The 24,036-nt window shown below is 33.7% G+C and overlaps 1 protein-coding gene across 3 annotated transcripts in view; it reads left to right on the top strand.

Moving 5' to 3' along the window:
- The window catches only part of ALKBH8 (alkB homolog 8, tRNA methyltransferase), a 54,416-nt gene extending 30,904 nt beyond the window's left edge, over positions 1-23,512 (top strand). For all 3 annotated transcript variants that reach the window (XM_051986923.1, XM_051986922.1, XM_051986924.1), the window contains 5 exons: positions 3,917-4,023; positions 12,118-12,269; positions 13,465-13,730; positions 18,716-18,865; positions 20,506-23,512. In XM_051986923.1, the coding sequence (XP_051842883.1) occupies positions 3,917-4,023; positions 12,118-12,269; positions 13,465-13,730; positions 18,716-18,865; positions 20,506-21,078 (1,248 nt within the window). In that variant the 3' untranslated portion in view covers positions 21,079-23,512. The remainder of the gene's footprint in view (positions 1-3,916; positions 4,024-12,117; positions 12,270-13,464; positions 13,731-18,715; positions 18,866-20,505) is intronic.
- Positions 23,513-24,036: the final 524 nt, after the last annotated feature.

The raw sequence follows: 24,036 nt of genomic DNA, 5'->3' as shown, positions 1-24,036 counted from the left end.
AAGTGCAACGGAAAGGATTTGGAGTCAAATAATCTGGCTTCAGATCCTAGTTCCACCATTATTTAATAATTGAAGGCCATCTGTGTAATCTTGGAAAAATTGCTTAATTTCTTTGAGCCTTAGTTCCCTCATCTCTAAAATCACTGTGGGGAAATTAAATGATCTCTGAGTTCCCTACCATCTCTAAATTAGTGATACTATGCATTGTTTGAAATGAATAGCACTAAAAAAAAAGTTTATTTCATTTGATTCAAATGAAGTTAGGAAAGGAGAATCCAGTTTAGCATACCCTCAGAAGACTCACACTTGGCATATCTTGCAATTTCATCATTCTCTAAATTAAGGGATGTTTACTTTCTCCAGATTAATTTGGTAAAGAAATTTCCATCCTCTTTCATGTTTTACTCCTTTAAGTGAATCTCCCAGTACTTTCCCCATTGCCACTTAGTTAGATTTTTTTTCTGTTGTTCTCAAAAGGTTATTCATTTCACCGGAACTCTAAGATTAAAAAAAAGAAGAAGAAAGCTTGCCTTTTTGCATTCTTTTCTTGTGATGGGGCTGTATCTTGTATCACTCCCAGTGGCAGTGTAAGCTTCATTTGGATGTTTAGTCAGCCTGGAGATCTGTACATTGTTTCATATGTTCTGCCATCTTTATAAGCAAGATGACATCAGTGATTGGGATTTTCAGCCTTCACCATCTTGGGTGTTTGTCTTCTATAAGTACAAAGAGTGTAAAGGTTACATGGGATCAAAATGTCTAGCATTTTTATTACTGAGCATAATCTCTAAATGGTGTGCCAAAGTTAGTCAGCAATTTGATCTTTATTGACTCTTCCATCTCAGAAAATAAAGAAAATTGGCAAAAAGTGAAAAGAGTAATTGGGAGTAACTACTGTGGAAAAAGCTGTCATGAGGGAGATTGATTCAGTTATGGCAGAGTAGCACTATTGATTGCAAATCTTTCACAAATTAAAAAAGCTATATACTTTAATCCTTTTTTTTTAATTTTAAAAAAATTGTCACAACTAGGATTGTTCAATTAGAATAAAGATCTTGGAAATGGTAAATTTAAAATTTTCGGTCTTTTCCCAAGAAAAAGTGAGTTAGTTATATTTACTTTAGAAAAGTGTTAGAAAAGTGTTGCATATTATTCTTTAAGAATATTAGAAAAGTATATCCCTAAACTTGGACATATGAAGAGTTGGCTCCTTCCCACTCTGCTTTTATTATTAAACTGCTATTTTGATCCAAAATATTAGGTCAACAAATTATGTTTAGTACCTACCATAGTCTCTTAAACACAACAGGTACTTGAGAAATAATGTTTTAATGAGTGAAAAACCAATAGTGTTTCACAAGATTTTGTAATACTTAGGCAGTATTAAGTTTGTGTTTTGTTGTACCATTTGGTTTCATTTGATGAAAATTGGCTGGTTGTTCATACTCATAAATGCCAGAATCTTTAAAAGAGAAAAAAATGATGAATAGTTTAATTAGGGTCAAGTTTCAGTTTCTTAGTTAAATCATTTATTAAACCAAGTTTTCTTCATTAGTCATTACTCTCTGCCAGGAAGGAAGAATGTGCATAAATTTTGTGGATACATGTGAATTATAAGCACTGTCCTTATCCTTAAGGAACTTATATCCTTTTTATTTTTTCTCACTTACATATAAAAATATTTTACTATTTCTTTTTCAAAATTTTGTGCTACAAATTCCTTTCCTCTCTTCCCTCTTTCCTTCCCAGAAAGCAATTTCACATAGATTATACATGTGAAGTCATGTAAAACATATTTCCATATTAGTCCTGTTGCAAAAGAAAATACAAATAAAAAAGCCCAAGAAAAATAAAATTTAATAAGTATACCTCAATCTGCGATCAGATTCTATCGTTCTTTCTCCAATTAGGATTCATATTCTAGTGGGAGAGACAACATAAACTGATATGTACATAAAAGAGATGTAGAGAGAGAATAAGTGGAAAAAGAGTTATCTGAACTGATGCTCAGTGAAGTGAGCAGAACCAGAACATTGTACACAGTAACAGCAACATCATGAGACAACCTATTCTGATAGACTTTTCTCAGCAATACAACAATCCAAGACAAATCCAAAAGACTCATGATGGAAAATGTTGTCCATATCCAGAGAAAGAATTATGGAGTTTGAATGCAGATCAAAGAATACTATTTTCAATTTTTTTTCTTTCTTGTGTTTTTCCTTTTTGTTCTGATTCTTTTTTCACAATATGACTAATGTGGGAAAATCTTAATACGATACACATGTATAACCTATATCACATTGGTTGCTATTTTGTGGAGGGAAGTGGGAGAAAAATTTGGAACTCATTCTTGAAAAAGTGAATGTTGAAAACTGTATTTATATGTAATTGGAAAAAAATAAAGAGTTTTTATTTGATCCTGGAGATATTAAAAGACTTCTAGATGTATTGAGTAAGGAACAAATGTGGTCAGCTTTAGGAAAATTACTTTAGCTGCTGAGTTTAGGATGGATTAGAAATAGGAGTAGGGATAGGATTTGGGACAAGAAGATCAATTAAAGCTAATTGAATTAATCTAAATGAGATGTGATGGGACCTTGTACTATGTGTTAACCATGTGAGTAGAGAGACAACATTGGACAATGGAGTAGACATATGAGGAAAGGGAGCAGAGAAGAGATTAAGCATTTATAAAAGACCTACTGTGTACCAGGCACTATGCTAAGCACTTTTTTTTTTTAATAAACATACTGCATTTGATCTTCAAATCAGTTTTCCCAGTGTAGCTACTTTTATTATCCTTGTCTTACAGTTAAGGAAAAGGAAGTAAAGGCCAAGTGAGAGAGCTAAGGTTAAGTGACTCACCTAGAGTCATAAAACTATTAAATATATGAAGATTTGGACTCCAGGACCAGTGTTCTTTCTATTCTATTGAGAAATAATGTTTTAATGAGTAAAAAACCAATAGTGTTTCACAAGATTTTGTAATACTTAGGCAGTATTAAGTTTATGTTTTGTTGTACCACTGACTACACTCATACCATGTGATGTATACAAGTCAGAAGCCAGGGATAGCATGGAGGTTTTAAACCTGGATAACTAGGAATATAGTGGCATTTTGGACATGAATAAGATAAATGAGAAAAAGAGAATTTGGGAAAATAGATTTTGGATTTGTTGTGTTTGAGATGCTTTTGGAATATCCTATTTATGATGTTCAAAGGGCAATTGTCAATACAGGACTGGAGCTCAGGAGAAAGATTAGGGCTGCCTTTGTAGGTCTGGAGATCATTTGCATGGAAGTGATCAGCATTTGATGATGAGATCACAAAGCAAAATAGTATAAATCATGAGTTCTTAACTTTTTTTTTAAGTCATAGATGCTTTTGGCAGTCTAACAAATATTATGGACCCTTTCTCAGAATTGTTTTCAAATAGATAAACAGAATACATTAAATTAAGATAAAATGATATTGAAATACAGTTATTAAAATATTTTTTCAAAAACAATTTCATAGGCCTCAAATTTAGAACCTCTGATTCAGGAAAAAAAAGAAAAGTCCCAGTCAATACAGAACAACAATAATGTAAAAGAATTGTTAACTTATTTTTATCTCCTGAAAAAGAGAGATGATAAACTATAGAAAGAAATATGGATAATATAGGGATTTATTTTGTTTGATTTATATTTCAAGGGTTTTGTTACCCTTTTTTTTTCACGAGGGATAGATGGGAAAAAGACAAAAAATGCTTGTTAATTGAAAAAAATCTAAAAAATCCTTAGCTAACAGCAACCCTTTCTTGGTGAGAATATATTTATTCATATCCATTTTATTTAATACTAGCTCAGAAAGCAAGAGTCATTTTTTCATTCCACACAAGTTTGATAATTATGTTTTGTCTTTTCATTAAGATTGTCATGGATTTTAAGCACCCAGATGGTTACACGGTGTCAGTTATGCTACCTCAACGGAGTTTGCTGGTGATGACAGGAGAATCTAGATACCTTTGGACCCATGGGTAGGTATTGAGACATCTATATTGGTATTAAACTTGCCTCATAGAATTTGGAGATAGAAGTACTCTGAAAGATTGTTTACTCTAACTCTCTCCCTTTATAGAGGAAAAACCTAGGGTCTGGTAGTGGTAGGGCAAGGAGAGCCAGGGTGGGAGGGTAAGTGGCTTGTCTGTTATTCCACAGGAAGTACATTCTTTAGAGTTAAATAAGAAATTTCATTTCTTCTTATCTAGGCTTATGAATAATTTTGTCTATGAGTAATTTTGTTGTGAGGCACCCAAATGAGAGCTAGTATAACCTTTGAAAAGTTTTTTGCTTCTTTATAATGACTTTATATAATTACATTTTTCTCTTGTTCCTCATTTTATTTATTTGATAATTTCTTTTAAGTTTCCTGTAGTGGATCATTTTCCAAGTACTATTGCTCATTGTGGGTATAATCCTGGAACTTTTTTTTTTCTCTCTTCACTGTCTTTGGTGACTTAATCAATTTGTATGGATTTAATTATCATCTGTGTACAGAAAGCTCCCAGACCTTTATAGTCTCTCTTCTCATTTCTAGTCTTGTAATAGCAATAGCTTGATAGTTGAATCGTACTGTAAGATACATTCAGCTTTTTGGTCAGACCTTAAACATATTATCATTTTTGCAAAAATTAAAAGAAACTATGAATTAGTTCTAAAGATTGACTGAAAATGACCTCTTTAAAAACAATCTGATTTTCTGAATAATTGTTCATTTAAAAGATAATTATAGCTTTTTAATTTTCAAAATATTGCAAAGATAGTTTTCAACATTTACCCTTGCAAAACTTTGTGTTTGAAATTTTTCTCACTCTGTTCCCACTCCTCCCTCTCAACAGCAGGTAATCCAGTATAGGTTAAACATGTGCAATTCTTCTAAACATATTTCCACATTTATCATGTTACATAAGAAAAATCAGACCAAAAGAGAAAAAAATGTTGCTCAGTTTTAGTAAGTAATTCCAACCCTGACTTTTTATAGTAGATGAGCTATTGAAGGGGAATATGATCATATGCCCTAATGGTTTAGTAATAAACTTGGAATTGAGAACTTTGGGAATCTTATCTTTGTTTAACTTGATTAAAGTTGTTGTTTATAACTTCTTAACTTATTAAGGAATTTCCTCATTTAAAACCTCTAAACAATGAAAAGAATGTTTTCCCCTGTAACTATATTATTAAAATACTGCCAGCTAAGTGGCACAGCAGATAGAACACTGAGGAGTAGGGAAAATCTGAGTTCAAATCCAGCTTTAGATACTTGATAGTTGTGTGACTCCCTATTTGCCTCAGATCTTCATCTGTAAAATGGGAATATATTGGAGAAAGAAATGGCAAGCTACTCCAGTATCTTTGCCAAGAAAATTCCATGGACAGAGTTTTTTTTTTTTCCCTGGCTTTGCTCATTTCATTTTGCATCAATTAATAAAGGCTTCCCAGGTTCCTTTGAAACCCTTTCTTTCATAATTTCTTATGGCGTAATAATATTTTGTACTGTTTAATCATCCTTTCCTGTACTGTTTAATCATCCTTTAATTGATGGTATTTCCTTAGTTTCATGTTTTTGCTAATGTAAAAAAAAAGAACTGATATCAATTTCTTTTTTTTTTTTTAATTTTTTTATTTTTAATAGCTTTTTATTTACAAGTTATATGCATGGGTAATTTTACAGCATTGACAGTTGCCAAACCTTTTGTTCCAATTTTTCCCCTCCTTCCCCCCAATCCCTCCCCTAGATGGCAGGATGACCAGTAGATGTTAAATATATTAAAGTATAAATTGAATACAAAATAAGTATACATGACCAAACCGTTATTTTGCTGTACAAAAAGAATCGGACTCTGAAATATTGCACAATTAGCCTGTGAAGGAAATTTAAAATGCAGGCAGGCAAAAATATAAGGATTGGGAATTCAAGGTAATGGTTCTTAATCTTCTCCCAAGAGTTCTTTCACTGGGTGTAGTTGGTTCAGTTCATTACTGCTCTATTGGAACTGATTTGGTTCATCTCATTGCTGAAGATGGCCAGGTCCATCAGAATTGATCATCATAAAGTATTGTTGTTGAAGTATATAATTGTGGTGTTTTTCTCCTGGCCCTACTGCTATCAATTGCATTGTACATACATGTCCTTTTCCTCTTTTTTTGATTTCTTTGGAGTATAGGTCTAGTTAGTAGTGGCACCATTGGGTCAAAACGTATGTATACACAGGTTAGTAACTTTGGGAGCAAAATCCCATATTGCTTCTGACAATGATTAAACTAGTTCTCACTCTAGTGCACTTGTGTATCTGTTTTCTTGTAGATCCTCCAACATTTGTGTTTTTCATTTGACTATGCTAATCTGATGAGTGTTAGGTAGAAAGAACCTTATAGTTGCTTTAATTTCTATTTTTCTAATTAATGTTTTGAAGTCTTTTTTTTTTTTTATGGCTATTGATGATTTGGATTTCTTTCTTTGAAAACTGCCTGTTCATATTCATTGACCATTTATCAACTGGGATAGTGGTGCTTATTTTTATAAATTTGAATCAATTCCTCATATATTTTGGAAATAAAGCCTTTATCTGAAAAATTTTGCAACTACTAAAATTTTACAAGTGGGAGAGTGGTATGGTTAGACCTATGTCTTAGGAATATAACTTAGGGACTTTGTGGAGAAGAACAAGAGTGGATTTGAAGATAACAATTAGGAAGCTATTGCAATAGTCCAAGCAGGATGTAGTAAAGGGCTGTGTGATATGGTATGATTAGAGAAAAGAGGTAAAATTTGGGACAGATTGCAATGGAATAAGTCAGACATGGTAATTAGAGATAGTAAGCAAGTCAGAAATGATTTGTAGTTTTTAAACCTGAGTAACTAGAAGATTTGTGGTGCCCTTGGCAGAAAGAGAAGTTAGGGGCTGGGTAGATTTAGGAGATGATATAATGAGTTGTTTTGGAATTTTTGTGTTTGAGAGGTTGGGGAGAGACAAAGAGAAAAGAGAGAGAGAGAGGAGAGAGAGAGAAGAGAGAGAGAAGAGAGAGAGAGAAGAAAGAGAGAGGAGAGAGAGAGAGAAGAGAGAGAGAGGAGAGAGAGAGGAGAGAGGAGAGAGAGAGAGGGGGGGAGGGAGAGAGAGAGAGAGGAGAGAGAGAGAGAAGAGAGAGAGAGGAGAGAGAGAGAAGAGAGAGAGAGAGGGAGAGGAGAGAGAGAGAGAGAGAGAGAGAGAGAGAGAGAGAGAGAGAGAGAGAGAGAGAGAGAGAACGAGAGAGAGAGAGAGAGAGAGAAGGAGAGAGAGAGAGAGAGAGAGAGAGAGAAGAGAGAGAGAGGAGAGAGAGAGAAGGGGAAGGGGAAGGGGAAGGGGAAGGGGAAGGGGAAGGGGAAGGGGAAGGGGAAGGGGAAGGGGAAGGGGAAGGGGAAGGGGAAGGGGAAGGGGAAGGGGAAGGGGAAGGGGAAGGGGAAGGGGAAGGGGAAGGGGAAGGGGAAGGGGAAGGGGAAGGGGAAGGGGAAGGGGAAGGGGAAGGGGAAGGGGAAAGGGAAAGGGAGGAGAGAGAGAGAGAGAGAGAGAGAGAGAAGAGAGAGAGAGAGGAGAGAGAGAGAGAGAGAGAGAGAGAGAGAGAGAGAGAGAGAGAGAGAGAGAGAGAAGAGAGAGAGAGAAGGGGGGGGGAGGAGAGGGGAGAGGCCTAAAAGGTTAAATTTATGTCATTTGCCAGTTTGACAAGCCTGTCACTTTTGCCTCTATCCAAGTTGTAGATAAAATATTAGCCCAGGACCAACTACAGCTTCTGGGAATATTCTTGCAAGTGCTGTTTAATCATTTTAATCATTATTTTGGGGGAACTAGCCATCCAAACAGATGTGAACCCACCCTAGCCTAATATCTCTGTCCTATCTACCTATCTACCTGATAGTTAAATGCTTTGCTAGGTAAATGATATCTACAGCATCCTGCTGATCTAGCCATCTGGTTATCCTGATGTGAACTGTTCTTGATGCAAGATTTCATTCTTTGTATTTGTATCCTTGGGATGTTGATTGATTGATTTATGAAATTATGCTGGCTCTTTTTGATTACAACTTACTTTTTAAAATGTTCATTAATGATCACTGAAGTAGTACATTCTAAAATTATTAAATCATGTTCATTGATCTATAATTTGCTAGTTCCTTCTCTTCCTTTTTTGTTTTTTTTTGAAAATCAAGATATTTACTTTTTTTTTAGGCTTGCAGCAACTCTTCTAGTTCTTCATAATCCTTCAAAAATGATTGTCACCATGAACAGTAGCTCAGTAGTTTTATCTTTTACTCTTTTTATGCCCTTTGATATAATTTAAGGCATCTGTTTGTTATAATGAATAGATTGGCAGGCCTGGAGTCAGGAACACTTCTCTTCTTGAGTTCAAATCTGGTGAAACTCTAATTAGCTGTGTGACCCTGAGCAAATCATTTAATCCTTTTTAGCTCAATTTCCTCAATTGTAAAATGAGCTAGAGAAGAAAATGGCAAACTACTTCATTGTCTTTATCAAGAAAACCCCCAATGAGGCCGTGGAGAGTAAGAAATGATTGAAAATAACTGGCAACATCTACAAATGACACAATTTATATAAGCCTAATGATTTTAGCTCATCAAGGACAGTTAAATGCTTCCTTATTATCTCCCTCTTTTTTGGATTTCAACTCCATTTTAGCCCTTTTTTTCCTTTATAAAGACTCTTTTCCTTGGGAAAAAAAAAATACACTGTAAGAGTTTAACAGCTCTTCTTTCTCTCTTCTGCCCAATTATCATCATTCCCAATTCCTAGAATAATAACCTAGTCCATTCTTTGATCCTCTTAATCTCTGCATCATGGTTTTACTCTGACATTCTTTTTAAAGAACTGTATTGTGCTTGTGTACCCTCTCATTGATAGTTGTTGATTTCATCTTTTGTACATATCTTGCAAAAATGTCTGAGTTGGTAATAAGTTTTCATTGTGCCATTTTCCTGGTTTCTAACTTTCAGTAATTCCCTGCTGTTTCTGACATAGTTTAAACTCTTAATTAACATTTTACCCTCTCCCTGCATCTGAAGTCCACTTAAGCTCTTTTTACTCATCTTCCACCTTGTATTGTTTTATTTTATTTTGCTTTAAACATTCTTTTCCTCACTTAAGTTGGTTTTCCTATTACCTTTCTAACTCTTGTTCTGTTGTCCAAGACTAGACTCAGTTCTCATGCACTTGTAGAAATCTCCCTTATAGCCTATATACTATATGCTCCAGCTTCTTAAGCTGTGGTACACAACCCCATATGGGGTCTCATAATTGAATTTGGGGGTTATTAAATTATAATTTATTGTCAGTGTTTTATTTGTAAATATATTTTATATACTTGTCTACTGAGGTCATGTGAAAAGGGGTCATGAGTGGAAAAAGTTTAAGAAGCCTAGCTATATGAATCCTGATATGCATATATAAACACATACATGAATAAATAAACAAATATATAAATAAATGAATATACATGTACATATATTTATATATGTGTGTATACATATATACATATATGTGTGTGTATGTATATATACACAGAGAGAGAGAGAGAAAGAGAGAGAGTGTATGTGTATGAGTGAACACGTATTATGGTTCATATCATTTGTTGGGCAATAATGATACTCAGTTTTGTCTTAAACAGTTGCTTATCTTATGTTACTTTTTAAATCTTTCTACATTTACTTTCTCTTCCCACATAGACTTCTTGAGATGAGAGAGTCTTGTACTTCTTTAAATCATTGCAATATGCAACTTAGGATCTTATATAATTTTGATTGCCAGCAGCTAATAAAGCAACTTCTAGCTCCTCGTATAGAATATACTTTATCTTTATAAATTATTTTTTGGGGAGTTGTAATATTTAGTTTAATTTTTTTCCTTATTACAATGTTAGGAAGAAAAATACATCATTAATACATATACATCAAAAATACATCATTTAAAAAAAGATGTTGAATAAAGTTAAGATAAAACATGATTCTGCATAGAGTGAGTCTCATTAAAAAATAAAAAGAATTTTATAAAATCAGGTAAAGAATGATTAGTACTGAAAGCTCTGAAAACTGGTAGTGAAGCTCTTTTTTCCATTGGTCTTCACCAAAATTAAATTAGTTTTATGGATATTTATTTAAATCAGTATTCAATTGAATGACTTCTCTTCAGGAATCAAAAAAATTTTAAGTTAGGTTGATTTTAGAAAAACATAGAATGAGTTGCATGAAATAATAAAAAAGAAGTGAGCAGAACCAAGACAACATTGGATATAGTTAACAGCAAGACTGTCCAAAGAATAGATGGTTTGGAACTTAAAATATAACCTCCCCAAATTAAATTTAAAAAAAGAACTCAGAAGTAATCAAAGATAAAGGATCTTTAATAGAAAGGAAATCCTTAAAAAGAATAATTAATTTTGTAAAGCATTAACTCTTTTGCTCCTAGAAAGAAGATAAATCTACTTTCTTATGGCTTCACCCACAATTATTATCTGTAACATTTTTTAAACCACAATATCCCACTTAGGCCATCATTTCCTTCTCTGTGTTGCCTTCATTTAAAAGTTCCTTAAGCTTAGAGATTGTCTGAGACTGTTTTGGATTTTGTATTTCTTTCCCCCATATTTAGCACTGAGCTTGGCACATAGTAGGGCTTAATAAATACCTTTATTATTATTGTTATTATTATTCATTCATTTATCTAAAGTTCATTACTGGTTTAAATTGTCTAGAAAGAGGTCCAAAGTACTGACTTATTCTTTTGAGTCTCCTAGGTTAAAAATTATAAATTTAATCCTTTTCAAAAATTAGCAGTCAATTTTTGCTTATCTGTACTTTCCACAAATTACCTTCTCCTTTCAAATCATAACTTTAAAACTTAATAACTTGTGTGACTAGGGGCAAGTCTTTTTAACTTTTCTGATTTTCTCAATATAAAATGGAGAAAATCTTACTTAGCTTTTTTGAAAAGAAAGTGTTTTTATAAACTATAAAATACATGAACATATGTGATTATGTAAATCTGTTACTATTCTCCAATATTGTTCCCATCTTGTATACAACATTTAGAAGTCATTTATTCATTTCCACATCACCTTTTTATCCCATCCAAAATCTAGACTTCCTTCAAGATCTGCCTGCCTTGATCACCCCAGACCACAGTAATTATACCCTCCTTTAAAATGTTAACAGAACATTCTACTACTTGGCTATATACTGCCATATATAAAGTGGTCCAGAAGCCTTAGTGAACCTGTAATCTTTAATAATTTCAAAAATCTAAAAGCAATAAACTTATAAAAGTATCATTCAGAAGTTCACTATTTAAATTTCTTTTATATTCTAGTTTTGTGAATTTTAAATAATAATTTAAAATTTTTAATTTTAATAAAGTGAGACACCCTAGTATTGCATTGTGACAGTTTCTAGGTAACACTTTCTTAGATCAGTGGATGGACAAGAGGAAGTTCTTTTCTTTGGCCACCTCAGTCACCTGATCTTTCTCCATGAGCTTTTTCTTGTGAAGACACATCAAAGCTGTCATGTTTGTATCAAAACCTAGTTCTTTTGGTGATTTTTGTGATTATGAATTCAAGCTTTTCTGTCACTGGGCAGCAATTGACAAAATTTTTGCAAAGTTCAAAAGTCCCCCTAAGCAAGATATAACACAAGATAGTGGTTATATTGAATTTTTAATAGGCATATCAATATTTTAAATGATAATTAACTTTTTGATGGGGAGATAAATTTGTAGCATTTATACATCTGAAGTTATTAAAGTTTAAAATCACACGAAAACTATCGGGACATTGTATATTGTTATCTTTTTTATACATACATATCTTCTAACCTGCTGACTCTAAATTTATAGTAGACAAAGATCATATCTTCTACCTTTTTTTTCTTACAATGCTTCTTTCAATATTTTGCATATAGTAGTTGCTTAGTATTTTTTACTCAATTCATGTGTTACCCAATTTATACTTTTTATTGTTTAATATGAAATATTTCATTAAAATGAAATGCTAACAATTCTTTGTACTTTTATCTTCTCTTTACAAAAAAGAATCACACCCAGAAAATTTGATGTTATTCAAGCATCTCAGGGACAGAAAAGTGGAGTTATCACTAGTGATGCTGGAAACTTAACGTTAAATAAAAGAGGAGTGCGGACCTCATTTACATTTAGGAAAGTGAGGAGAACACCTTGTGATTGCAGTAAGTATGTAACTTCTACTGTTAAATCAACTTTACTAGTTCTTGTATAAGGGCAAGTGAACAATGAAAGAGTTACATTTAAAAAATAAATTAAAACAAAATATTCTTTGCACAGTTATTGGTCTAAGCACAAATTTGTTAGTTGTCAAGATTCAAAATTACTTCTCATTAACCCTATGGGGGAGCTGCATGTGACAGATTGTTACATAGTAGGTTACCATTAAGGGGAATAAATACTGATTTATTTTTAGTTGACTTGGAACCATGGAAAGTGGGGGGAAAGCACATTAATAATTGATTGGCAAGGGGCAGCTAGGTGGCTCAGTGAATAGAGTACCAGCCCTGAAGTCAGGAAGACCTGAATTCAAATTTGGCCTCAGACACTTAATACTTCGTAGTCGTATGACCCTGGGTAAGTCACTTACCCCTAATTGCCTCAGCAAAATAATAATAATAATAATAGGCAATTAGTATTTTACAAATATTACCTCATTTTACCATTAAAACAGCACTCTGAAGGAGGTAGTATTGTCTCTGTTTACAGGTAACAGATGTGTTTATAGAGATGCTTATTATTTTTTAAAGGGAGCTTAAGTCATAAAATTCCTTATTGATCAATGAGTCTTTATTAAAACAACTATGTGTACCTGACACCTTGCTGGTTGTTTGGGGGGATTCTGAAAAGTGGAAGGCATTGTCCCTCACTGTCCAGGAGTTTAGGTCTAATTTTAGAGATAAGTTTTATTGGGAAAATATTTCTTGGATACCTTGCTAATGTGACACTTTAACAAGCCCTTATTCAGGGAGGTTAGTTTATAAGTTTATTTTTGTTTTGGAGCCCAGAGTCATCCACAGAAAGTTACAGTACAGATTTAGAGAATTGTTTTTTTTTTTTTTTTTTTTTGTTTGTTTGTTTTTGTTTTGTTTTGAAGTAGCTTTTAACTTTTGGTTAGTCAGATGTTCATAATTTCTAAGAGAGTCAAAGTGATTGAAGTGATAATTAATTGCATTCAGTCAAAATTCAGCCAGGATACATACTATTCTTTCACCAAGGGTTTTATTACTTATAAGCACTTTATTTTCTAGAGGAATTAATAATGACCATTTGTAGTGATTTCTTTTTTAAGAAAAGTTAATAAGAAATTTCACACATATCAGTTTAAAGATTGATTTATTATATTCTATCTTATTTCAGGTTACCCTTTGTTCTGTGACAGTCAGAGTTGTCATCAAAATGAAACTTTCCCCTCCTTCCCAGAGAATGACAAAGAAGCCTCAGAACTGGAACAGGAATATGTCCATAGAGTTTATGAGGAGATAGCAGAGCACTTCAGCAGCACAAGGCATACCCCATGGCCCCAGATTGTGGCATTCTTGAAAGCTTTACCAAAGGGCTCAATAGTGGCAGATATTGGGTGTGGAAATGGAAAATATCTAGGCCTGAATAAGGAGATATATATGGTAAGTCAACTTCCTTGGTTTTCTTGAGGTTTTTTGAAAATGGTTATCTTACTCCCATGTAATGTAGCTTTTTTTTTTAAACTCCAAAGAAACTGTGCTTTCCTTGGTATATAATTTTTTCATTCACTGATATAGATCACAGATAGATGGTCAGATTCACTACTTAGTAGCCAGCTGTCTAGTGATGATTTTTCTGAATATATCCAAATTGGTCTCATTTGCAACTGGGCCTATAATGTAGGGCCCAATAGAGCTAAGCTGACACTAACAGTTCTTGTGGATAAAAATTCCCTCTTTTTTGACGTAGACATAGGAATATAAAATCAAATACACCATATTGCTGTGCCAGGGTTGTTTGGGGTTTATTTAACATTTTTAAAGTATCCAAAAGATTATTTACCCACAATTATAAAAAACATAGTGAAGAGTTTTGTGGCCCCTTAATATCGATTCTAAGATTAGTGAGGGAAAAATTATCATCTTTAGAATATTAAGTAATAACAAGATTTGCCTATTTCCTGAAAATATTTCTATACACTAATATCTGTATGAGCGTGATGCATCCAGGTCATAAAGCTGTTTGGTTTATTTTGTTGTGTGACCAAGTATCCTCTTAGTATAATGATAGTATAAAAGATTGAAAACCAGAGAGAACTCCCATTCTTTATTCCTTCTTCAAGGGACATGAGTGTATGTGTGTGTGTGTGACTCAGGTCAAATAGAATTTAATAATTACAGGTTAAAATTCCATTGGGGAAGAACTAAATCTTATTCCAGATCTAATGCCATCCCGAGTATACTATAGTAATAATGATGATAATGATAATGTATTAATAATGTAGTTTGTTGTTTAAAAATCTTTTTTTATGTATTAGTATAAGAGAGGAAATAAGAAGAACAAGAAGAACTGTTCTTCTGTATTATATCTAACTGTATTATAGTAGAACTCCTTCTTCCTTTCCACCAGCAGCCTACTCTTTCTTATAATCCAATACTATTTTAAAGCAATACTGGAAAAGAAAAGCTCTGGTTCGGATTTAATATGATTTTAACTAGGAAATCTTTTCCTTATTTCTACTTCTGATAAATCTTTCTCCTTTCAAATTACCTTTTTTTATTCTCTTAAAAAACTGGGTCTGTGATTTCATTGACTTCAGGAATTTCCAGGTGAGGAAATTCCCTCTACAAATTTAGTTTGACAGCTTTGGAACTTTTAGAGAGCTGATAGGAGCCCAGAGAGGTTATGTTAGTGATGTCACATTCAAATAGAATATCTCTCTAGTACATTATGACCTAGTAAACTACAAAGTAACATTATCTATGTTGTATTGTATTTTAATTTGTTTTTGTTACATATATCCCAGTTATTTGATTGGACCCACAGTTAGGACATTTTCTGTTTTGACAACCCTGGGTTATTTAGCTTTGCCTGTGGGTCAAACCACCTTATAGCTCAGAATACAGGACTTAAATCCAGGTCTTCCTGTCTTCACCGCCAATCTCTTTGTCAGGAATTATTTCTTAAGCACTTAATATATGTTAAGAAATTTTCTATTCAGTGTTACAGTGTAAAGAAAAACTTCGTATTAATTAGAGCTGTTGAAAAAAAGAGAATTGTCACTCAGGAGGCAGTAGATTCCTGGCAGAGACTGTACTGTCATTTGTAAAGATGTTACAGATCTTATTCAAGATTAGGTTAGATCTGGGGTAACTGGGGGTAACACTGGATAGAGTACTCTTTCTGGAATCACAAGACTGAGTTCAAATTCAGCCTCAGACACTTGACACTAGCTTTGTGACTCTGGTCAAGTAGCTTTCCCAATTGATTTGCATCAACAGCAAAAGGAATAGGTTAAACCAAAGTACCTATGAGTTTTCTTCCAACTCTTAAGATTCCATTAATCTATGAAATGTTTATTGAAATGAAGTAAATATTTTGAGCAGAACATGTTTGGTTTTTTCATTGGGTCAAGACATATTTATGGCAAAGTCATTTTTTTTAACATTATAAGAAATATACAGTATATTTTAGAGATTTGGGTGTGTTTTTAAGAGGAGAAATCTAAGTAGAATTTAAATTGGGAAATGTAATATTTATGCTATCTTTGGAATATATGCTGCTTCAAAATACCTATAATTTTATTCTTCCAAGAAATACTTGTAGATATCCATGAATAAACTGGTGGTCTCTGCTTATTGTTATTGATCATTATGTAACATCCTCACAAGAGCTTTTTTGGTTCTCTGTCTCATTCTCATCTATATAAAGCTTTTAGGCCAAGGCTTCTTAACTCAGAGGCTGTTAATTTGTTTTATTTTAAAATATTTTTTATAACTGTACTTCCATGTAATTGCAATTCTTTGTAATCCAACATATTTTATGCTTTTAAAACCTAATGAGTAGTCAGCCTTCATCAGATTGCCCAAGACTCTATGACATAAAAAAGTTAAGAGCCCTTGCTTTAGAGAGACATGAAGATCGATTTGAGAAGAGAAATGCAGGATAATAGTTGTTTGATAATAGAATAAGGAACTTGCAGATAGTTAAATGTATGACTGTGAAGGGAAAAAAATGAACTCATTGGGCACATTAGATGGGTCTGAGCCTTTCTCTTAGAGAAATGAATACTAGACCTGGGGTATTTTTTCAAAACATTGCCTAGCCTCTCTTCTGTTGGAGAAAAGAAAAAGGAGATCAGGAGAGTTAAGGACCACACTCATTTGGGGGAAGCACTGCTATTATTATGCTCCTTATTTCATTTGGTTTTTGTTCCCCAAAGTATGACTTACTTGCTCAGTGCGCTCAAGTTATCAGTGTGGGTAATGGAACTGTATCTCTAGGAAATGAGATTGTCTTCTTGGGAGGTTTAGGTTTCTTGAGGCAGTTCTATGTAAAGGGAAGAATGCTGTCATTGGATTCAGCAAATCTGGGCTTAAATCTATGCTTTGATGATTATTAGCTGTATGACCATGGACAAATCACTTACCTTCTCTGTGCCCATTTTTCCTCAAATAGAAATGAAAGACATTTGACTGGGAGTCCCTAATATCCTTTGCAGCTTAAGTTCTGTTCCTAAAAATGAGCTCCTTTTTTTCACTTGTTTAATTTAAATAAGCTACTGTTAGGTTCTGAAAAATAATTCTACCAAGTATTAGTAATTATAATGAGCAACAAGAACCAAAATAGAGTGTACATTATTTTGAACAGTATAGTTCCTTAGGAGTATTATGCCATAATTGTTCATTCATCCATTGTACTTTTCACTATACCAAAAGATCTGTTCCAATTCTGATATAGAATATGACACCTATTTAATAAAGGACCAAAAATGAATGATCTCATATCACATAAGAAAGAAATGCTCTTGACAGAATGATTAATATCCCTGGATTCTCAGACGGGCTGAGAAAACTGCTGATCATTGCTCATTGTGACAACATATTGTCAGGTTAAATAAAAGCTTGAAATGACCACTTGTGTCTAACTAAATCTGTATACAATTTTCTTCCTCCCTTTCAAAATTTAAATTAAGAAGTAATGCCTGGGGTAATTAATTGCTAATTTATTATTTAATATTCCCTAAGCACCTACCCCTAAATGTCAAACCTCCCATGGGCCATTTTTGATACTCAGAAAACTAAGAAAAGGCACACAAAAATTTTCAGCAAAAATAGACACATGCAATAGGATATTTGAATCCACATCAGGCCTTGAAGATACTTGATAAAAATGCAGACTGCCATTTTCATTTTTTCCCACTTCCCTCCTATATACAGTCACAAATATACATATACACTAATAACAACAATCATCATTACCATAATAGCATAATAGCACACTGCTATGTGCCAGGCACTATGCTAAGTGCTTTACAGATATTATTTCATTCAATCCTTATAACAACTCTAGAGGGTCAGTGCTATTATAATATTCATTTGGAAACTGAGGCAGAGATTATGTGATTTGTTGAGAATCACACAGATAGTAAGTTTATGAGGGCAGATTTCAACTCGGGTATTCTTGATTCCAGGCTCAATGTTTTGTCCCCTGCACCATTTAGTTAGTCCATTTTGTTAGCTCTCTACTAACAAAACTCTGAGCCATTCTAAAAATTTTTATTTCTAAAGCTTTTGATCACCTCATTCTTGGTGGAGTTTAGCAATCCTTCTGTGATAACAATGGAGAAAAGAGGGCTCGGGTACTTGAAAAAACAATGTGCTTGGGAGGTACTATAGTATAGCAGATAAAGGACTGACGAGTCCGAGCAAGTTAGAAAAGTTTGAGTTTTATGATTCTGTTCAGGTCACTTAAAATCTCTGTCCTGAGCAATTCTCTGTGTCTCAGTTGTAGAACAGTGTTGGAAGTTTCTTTACTGAGAGTTCTCTCTATCGTGACCATAGTTCTAGATCAAACTGACAAAAAAAAGTGGGATTATTTTATTCTCTTTCAATTTATGGCCACTTAATAGTTGTCACCATATAGTATATATTTGAAAGGCAGATGTGTCTTCTGAGATAACTAGATGCTGTTATAAGACTATCATAGTGGTAGAAACTTTTGGCTCTGAATTTAGTAGGGAAAAACAACCATATAGTGTTTTACAAGAAGCCTTGGATTTTAAACTGTGGTTGTATAGATGGAGATTGATATATATTCCAACTGTTTTCACACTTATCTTCTTATCCATTTGCTTTGTTTCATTAATTTAGTCATTGGACACCTACTGTATCATTCAAAGTAATAAAAGCTGTCTTGGGCAATTGAGTGTGGTCCTTCTTTTAACATGTACATAGAATCCATACATGGAAATGATACCCAGATTCAGTCTGGTTTCCATGGTAGTCATGAAAAATCATTCATATTACAGTCTCTGGTCATCACTCTGAGCAGCTAACAGTAGTGACCAAGTAACTTGTTAGTTTCAAGTTTTAATCTCTCATGAAGTTCATACAATATGCTTATAATCTAATATTTTCTGTTATAGTTTGGTTGTGATCGCAGTCAAAACCTCATCGATATATGTGGGGAAAGGCAGTTTCAGGCTTTTGTCTGTGATGCCCTAACTGTGCCCATTCGCAGTGAGACATGTGATGCTTGCATTTCCATTGCTGTTATTCACCATTTTGCAACAGCAGTGAGTATTTCTCATTTTCTACCTAATGTTATAAGCATGATAATTGAGGATTTATAGGTGGATTTTATTTTTTGTTTTATTTTAGGGTTGTTGTTTTTTTCTCCTATTCATTACCTTGCATTACCTTTTTATTATTTCTCTTTCTTTGAGCATTATCCGCTGGTCTCCCTAGTATCCAAAAGAAATGTAGAATGAAAACAAGCTTCATATGAAGCAATCAGAAAATACATATTTATATGGAAAGACCTACCTACATATCTACAAGGACATATATTGTATATATATACATATGTGTTACACCCTCTTAGAAAAAACCCTTATGGTGTTTCTTTTTGTACAAATACTTGTTACTAATCAAACTTAAGTTTCTTTTCTTGCATACACATGCCCATTAATCTATAATCATTACCGTGGTTTTTGTCAGTTGTTTTGTCCCAATAAATAGATCTGTAGTACAGTTTACTGTAAGTTGCTTTAACAATTTAACAAAGGAATACCAGGGTAGGGCAGCTAGGTGGTGCAGTGGATAGAGCATTGGGCTTGGAATTAGGAAGATTCATTTTCATGAATTCAAATCTGACATTGGCTGTGTAACTCTAGGCAGGTCACTTATCCCTATTTGTCTCAATTCCTTGTAAAAAATGAGTGGGAGGAGGAAATGGCAAACCATCCCAGTATCTTTGCCAAGAAAACTCCAAAATGGGTTTATGAAGAGTTGGCTGTGAATGAAACAATTGGACAATCACAAAGCAAGGTCCAAGATGCCTAATAAAAATTTTCTCCTTTTTTTTAAAAAATTAAATAGCTCATCAAAACTTGGTTCTTACTGATTTCCAGTTGCAGTCAATAGGCTGCAACATTTATTAAGTGCTCACTACATGCCAGACACTGTGCTAAGCCCTATGTATACAAAGAAAGGGAAAGGGCAGTCCCTGTTCTCGGGGAACTCACAATATATGGAAAAGACAACGTGAAAAAGAAGCTGAAAGTGGAGGAACCTGGTGGAAAGGGAGACTTGGCTTGTAGACCTGAGGAAGCCATCACAAATGATGAAATAGCTGCTTGGGCACATTCCTTACATGGAGGACCTGAGGGGAGCTCTCAAAGGGAGGGAGGGGCACAGAGTCCTGAGGTGATGTTCTCTTCTGGTGGGGGTGAGTTTCTGGAGATCATGCAGTCTAGGAGCACAATTGGGAAGGAAATGAAATAGGATTTCACTCCCATAATATGTCTTCTGTGACATATTAATTATTGTTTACATGGATGCTTTGTTTAAAATGTGAAAGGTTACACATAACCCAACATTCAGGGAATGAAAGGGGATCTAATTCCTGCAAATGATAGGAGAGTTAACAAGATAAAAACTTCTACTTTTTACTTGTAATCTCAGTTATAGCTTTTCTTAATCTGAGAATTCATTATAGAAAGGGAAGTTTTCTTTTTTTTTTCAGTTTACTTAGCATGTCTTGGTGGAATTGTTCACTTTAATTTGAAAACAATATTATTATCCATTTTATATGTATATATAAAATATATGTATATACATATATACACATACATACCTACATACATGTATAATACATTTACCATTTTCTTCCTTTATCTTCTTTGATTGATAAATGACAATGTGTTTTTATTAGGAACGAAGACTGGCAACCCTCCAAGAATTGGCTCGACTCCTGAGGCCTGGAGGAAGGGCTCTCATTTATGTCTGGGCAATGGAACAAGAATACAATAAGCAGAAGTCTAAATACCTTAAGGGGAGCAGGGATAGTGATGAGAAGAAAGAGCATCTCAGCAGTGGTGTATTGGCTTCAGGGCCACTTGGAGAGCAGAATCCTGGCCCCAGCAATCATGATTTTGTATGTTCTATCTCAGCTATTAATGACTTGACAAGGGATGAAGGTAGTAATGCAAATGGAGTAATTAATTCCAAGCTGCCAGTTCACACTAATAGGACTTCTTTTCATTCTCAAGATGTATTGGTTCCTTGGCACCTCAAAAGGGGCCCTACAAGAGAGAAACATGCTGAGCCACAGAAACTTAAATCTGATCCGGTGGGGCTACCTGATCCAACCCCTGTATTTCACCGCTATTACCATGTATTTTGTGAAGGAGAACTGGAAGCGGCATGTAGAATGTTAAATAACATAAGCATTCAGCAAAGCTATTATGATCAGGGAAACTGGTGTGTGATTTTCAAAAAGCTCTGACTCTTAAGTACTTCACATAGGCAAGATATGCTTAATCATTTTTAAAAAATTAGTCGACCATTTCTTAGGCTAAGAAGAAAGTCTTCTGGGGACAAAGTCCCATCAAACCTACTTGCTAGAAAATTGAAGAAGCGGAGAAATGGTAGTTTATCAGCAGACATCTAATCTATATGTGTACCCTGCTCTACCATCTGGTTGACCTCAGATAAGGCATTTAATCTCTCTTTCCATCTGTCAGCTGGGATTTATAATATACTTGGTTTTTTTTTTTTTTAAGCTTTACTCACAGGTACACAGACTTTGTAAAAAAAAAAAAACCTGAATGAATTGAATTGAAAAATTGAATTGAAAAGCTTTGATATCTTTAAATTTATATCCTTTTGATAGAAGGTGTTTCTCTTTAAAGCATTAAGGAGTGCCTTAATTTTAAAATATTAATTTAAAATTCTTTGTAATTCATGCAGAAATCACAATCTGGTAGTGTCTTAATAAATTTGTAATTTTTAATAAAAGAACTTAAATCTTATTGACACTTAAATAATTATCCCTTCAATAGAAACTGTTTGTATTCTTAACCTTGGATTTGTATTTGTTTATTTGGAGGGTAGAATGGGATTTGATAATTCATATTAATCAGGAAGCTCTCTAACTTTGAGGTTCCCCCAAATTTTCAACCTGGTTCCCTTTCTTTTTTACATTCTCTACTTTCACACTAGATTATATCAGTTCCTATCAGTTCATTGATCATTTCTGTAAATCATTCCCAGATCTATATATCAAGCTCTAATTATTACTGAGTTATACAATTTTAATTGTCTCTTGAGCATCTCTAACTATGTTTCTTCAGGCATCTCAAAACTCAACATGTCTAAACAGAATTCATTTTCTTTCTCCCCAAATCTTTCCCCTTCCAATTTTCCCCATTACTCTTGAGGATTCCACTATCTTCTCAATTACACAGACTTAAGATTTTGATGTTATCCTTGACTCATCATCCTCAGTTAGCCCATTGTCAAATTTTGTTTCTACCTTTATAGCATCTCTTATATACATACCTACTCTCCACTTATTCTGCCACAATTCTAGGTCAGGTTCTCATCACTTCTTGTTTGGACTGCTATAATTGTCATCTAATAGTCTCCTTACCTCAAGTTTCTCTCCATTCCAAACCATAATCCAATTAGGTGCTAAAGTGATTTTTATAAATTATAGCTCTGGCCACATCATTCCTCTGTTCAGTGATCTTCACTGGCTCTCTATCACTTCCAGGATTAAAGATAAAGTCTTCTAGCATTTAAAGCGCTACATAACCTGGATGTGAGCCCTTTCTACCTATTTAATACATCTTACTTCTCTCCACAAACCTACTTATCTTCTCCCATCTTGCAGTGGCCATACCTCCTACCTTGAATGCTCTGCTCCTATACTTAGCTTCTTAGTTTTTCCAGCTTTATTCAAATCATCTCAAATATTGTCTTTTGCAGGAGATTTTTCCCAGTCTCTCTGACTGATGTCTTTTTTCAGATTACCTTCATCTACTCTGTATATATCTTCTATGTATCTACTTATTTTTATGATTTCCCCTTATAATCTTTAAGGGAAGGAACTTTTATCATTTCTTTGTGTCTTTAGTGCTTCACACAGTGTCCCATGCTTAGCAGACAATAAATGTTGATTAACTGAAAAAGTAGGATCATTTGAATATGACTATGATGACAAATTCCAGGTAGGATAATTAACCAAAGTTAAACTCACAGACCCCTTACAGATCTCCATGGATAGGTAGGTTAACAGAGCATCAGCTCTTCTAATCCTCTTAATAAAGAGTATGATGGCCACAGATCAGATCTAATTGCCCTTCTGGCTAAAAAAAAAAAAATTAATCATTTTACATTCAATGGAAACAATGTTTGTTCTATTTGGTTGTTTTATTTCTTTTAACTGTTCTTTTTTGGTTTCTATTGGATTTTTCTTCCTATTGTTCCCTCAATCTGGCCCTCAAAACGGTAGCATTGTCCAGAGACCTTCTCTAGTTATTCTTTCTCCAGGTGAACTCTTCTCCTCCAATCAATTTATTAGTCACTTTTAGGCAGATTATTCTTCAGCCCCCATTTCACTTTTCCAACACAAAGTCAAATTTAACACGTCTACATGGTCTTTATTTAAACTCTTAGAAATAAAGAGATAGAACAACTGTGTAAAATAAAAGCCTAATTAATAAATTTGGTAGAATTTTCTTGTTTAACTCCTTTTGCAGTTCAGTTTAATAATATGTGAATATGGCCCTGTACCTATGCTATTTTGGATTTGTGTGTTCATTCACTGATGGCTGTCAAATATAACCTTAACTATTAGAATCCTTCTATAATAACACCTGCAAACAAATACAATAGTTGTTTTGTACTCAGTCACCAATAAACAGATGTTGTCAGTCTGTTGTGTGAAAGTAGAAATGGAGAAAATTCAGCCCAGAACATATTCCAGATGAATGATATTAGAGGATGCTTTATATTTCCTTCCTTTCTGTTAAGAAATGATAAACTCTGAGATAAAAATGTTACATGTGCTGTCAGTTCTAATAACTACTCTCTGGTTTTCCTTAACTGTTTTTCAAAAGAAAAATACTGTTCTTGGGGAGAATTTTAATGGGGAAGTGACAGTTATATCAAAATGAAATGCATCAGTAATTTTAAAAAGACCAAATATATATATATATATCATTCCTACTGCATTCCCCTAATTTGCCAGCCTAATGAATCTGTCAAAAGTTTAGTCTGGCATGCTTTGCTATTAGTAAAAATGTTGTGTTCTGATCAGTTACTTCTTAAAATGTTAATAAAATATTTTTAGTGATTCATTACAAAAAGATTTTATGAGAATTGACACCAACAACAAACTCCATTCCTTTCTATTCATTCTTAAAATTTGTTATTCAATCAAAACTTCAAAAAATCATAG

The sequence above is a fragment of the Antechinus flavipes genome, chromosome 3 (assembly GCF_016432865.1).
Source record: "Antechinus flavipes isolate AdamAnt ecotype Samford, QLD, Australia chromosome 3, AdamAnt_v2, whole genome shotgun sequence".
Taxonomy (NCBI): Eukaryota; Metazoa; Chordata; class Mammalia; order Dasyuromorphia; family Dasyuridae; genus Antechinus; species Antechinus flavipes.
The sequence above is the reverse complement of the archived record's forward strand: the minus strand, read 5'-3'. Positions and strand labels throughout refer to the sequence as shown.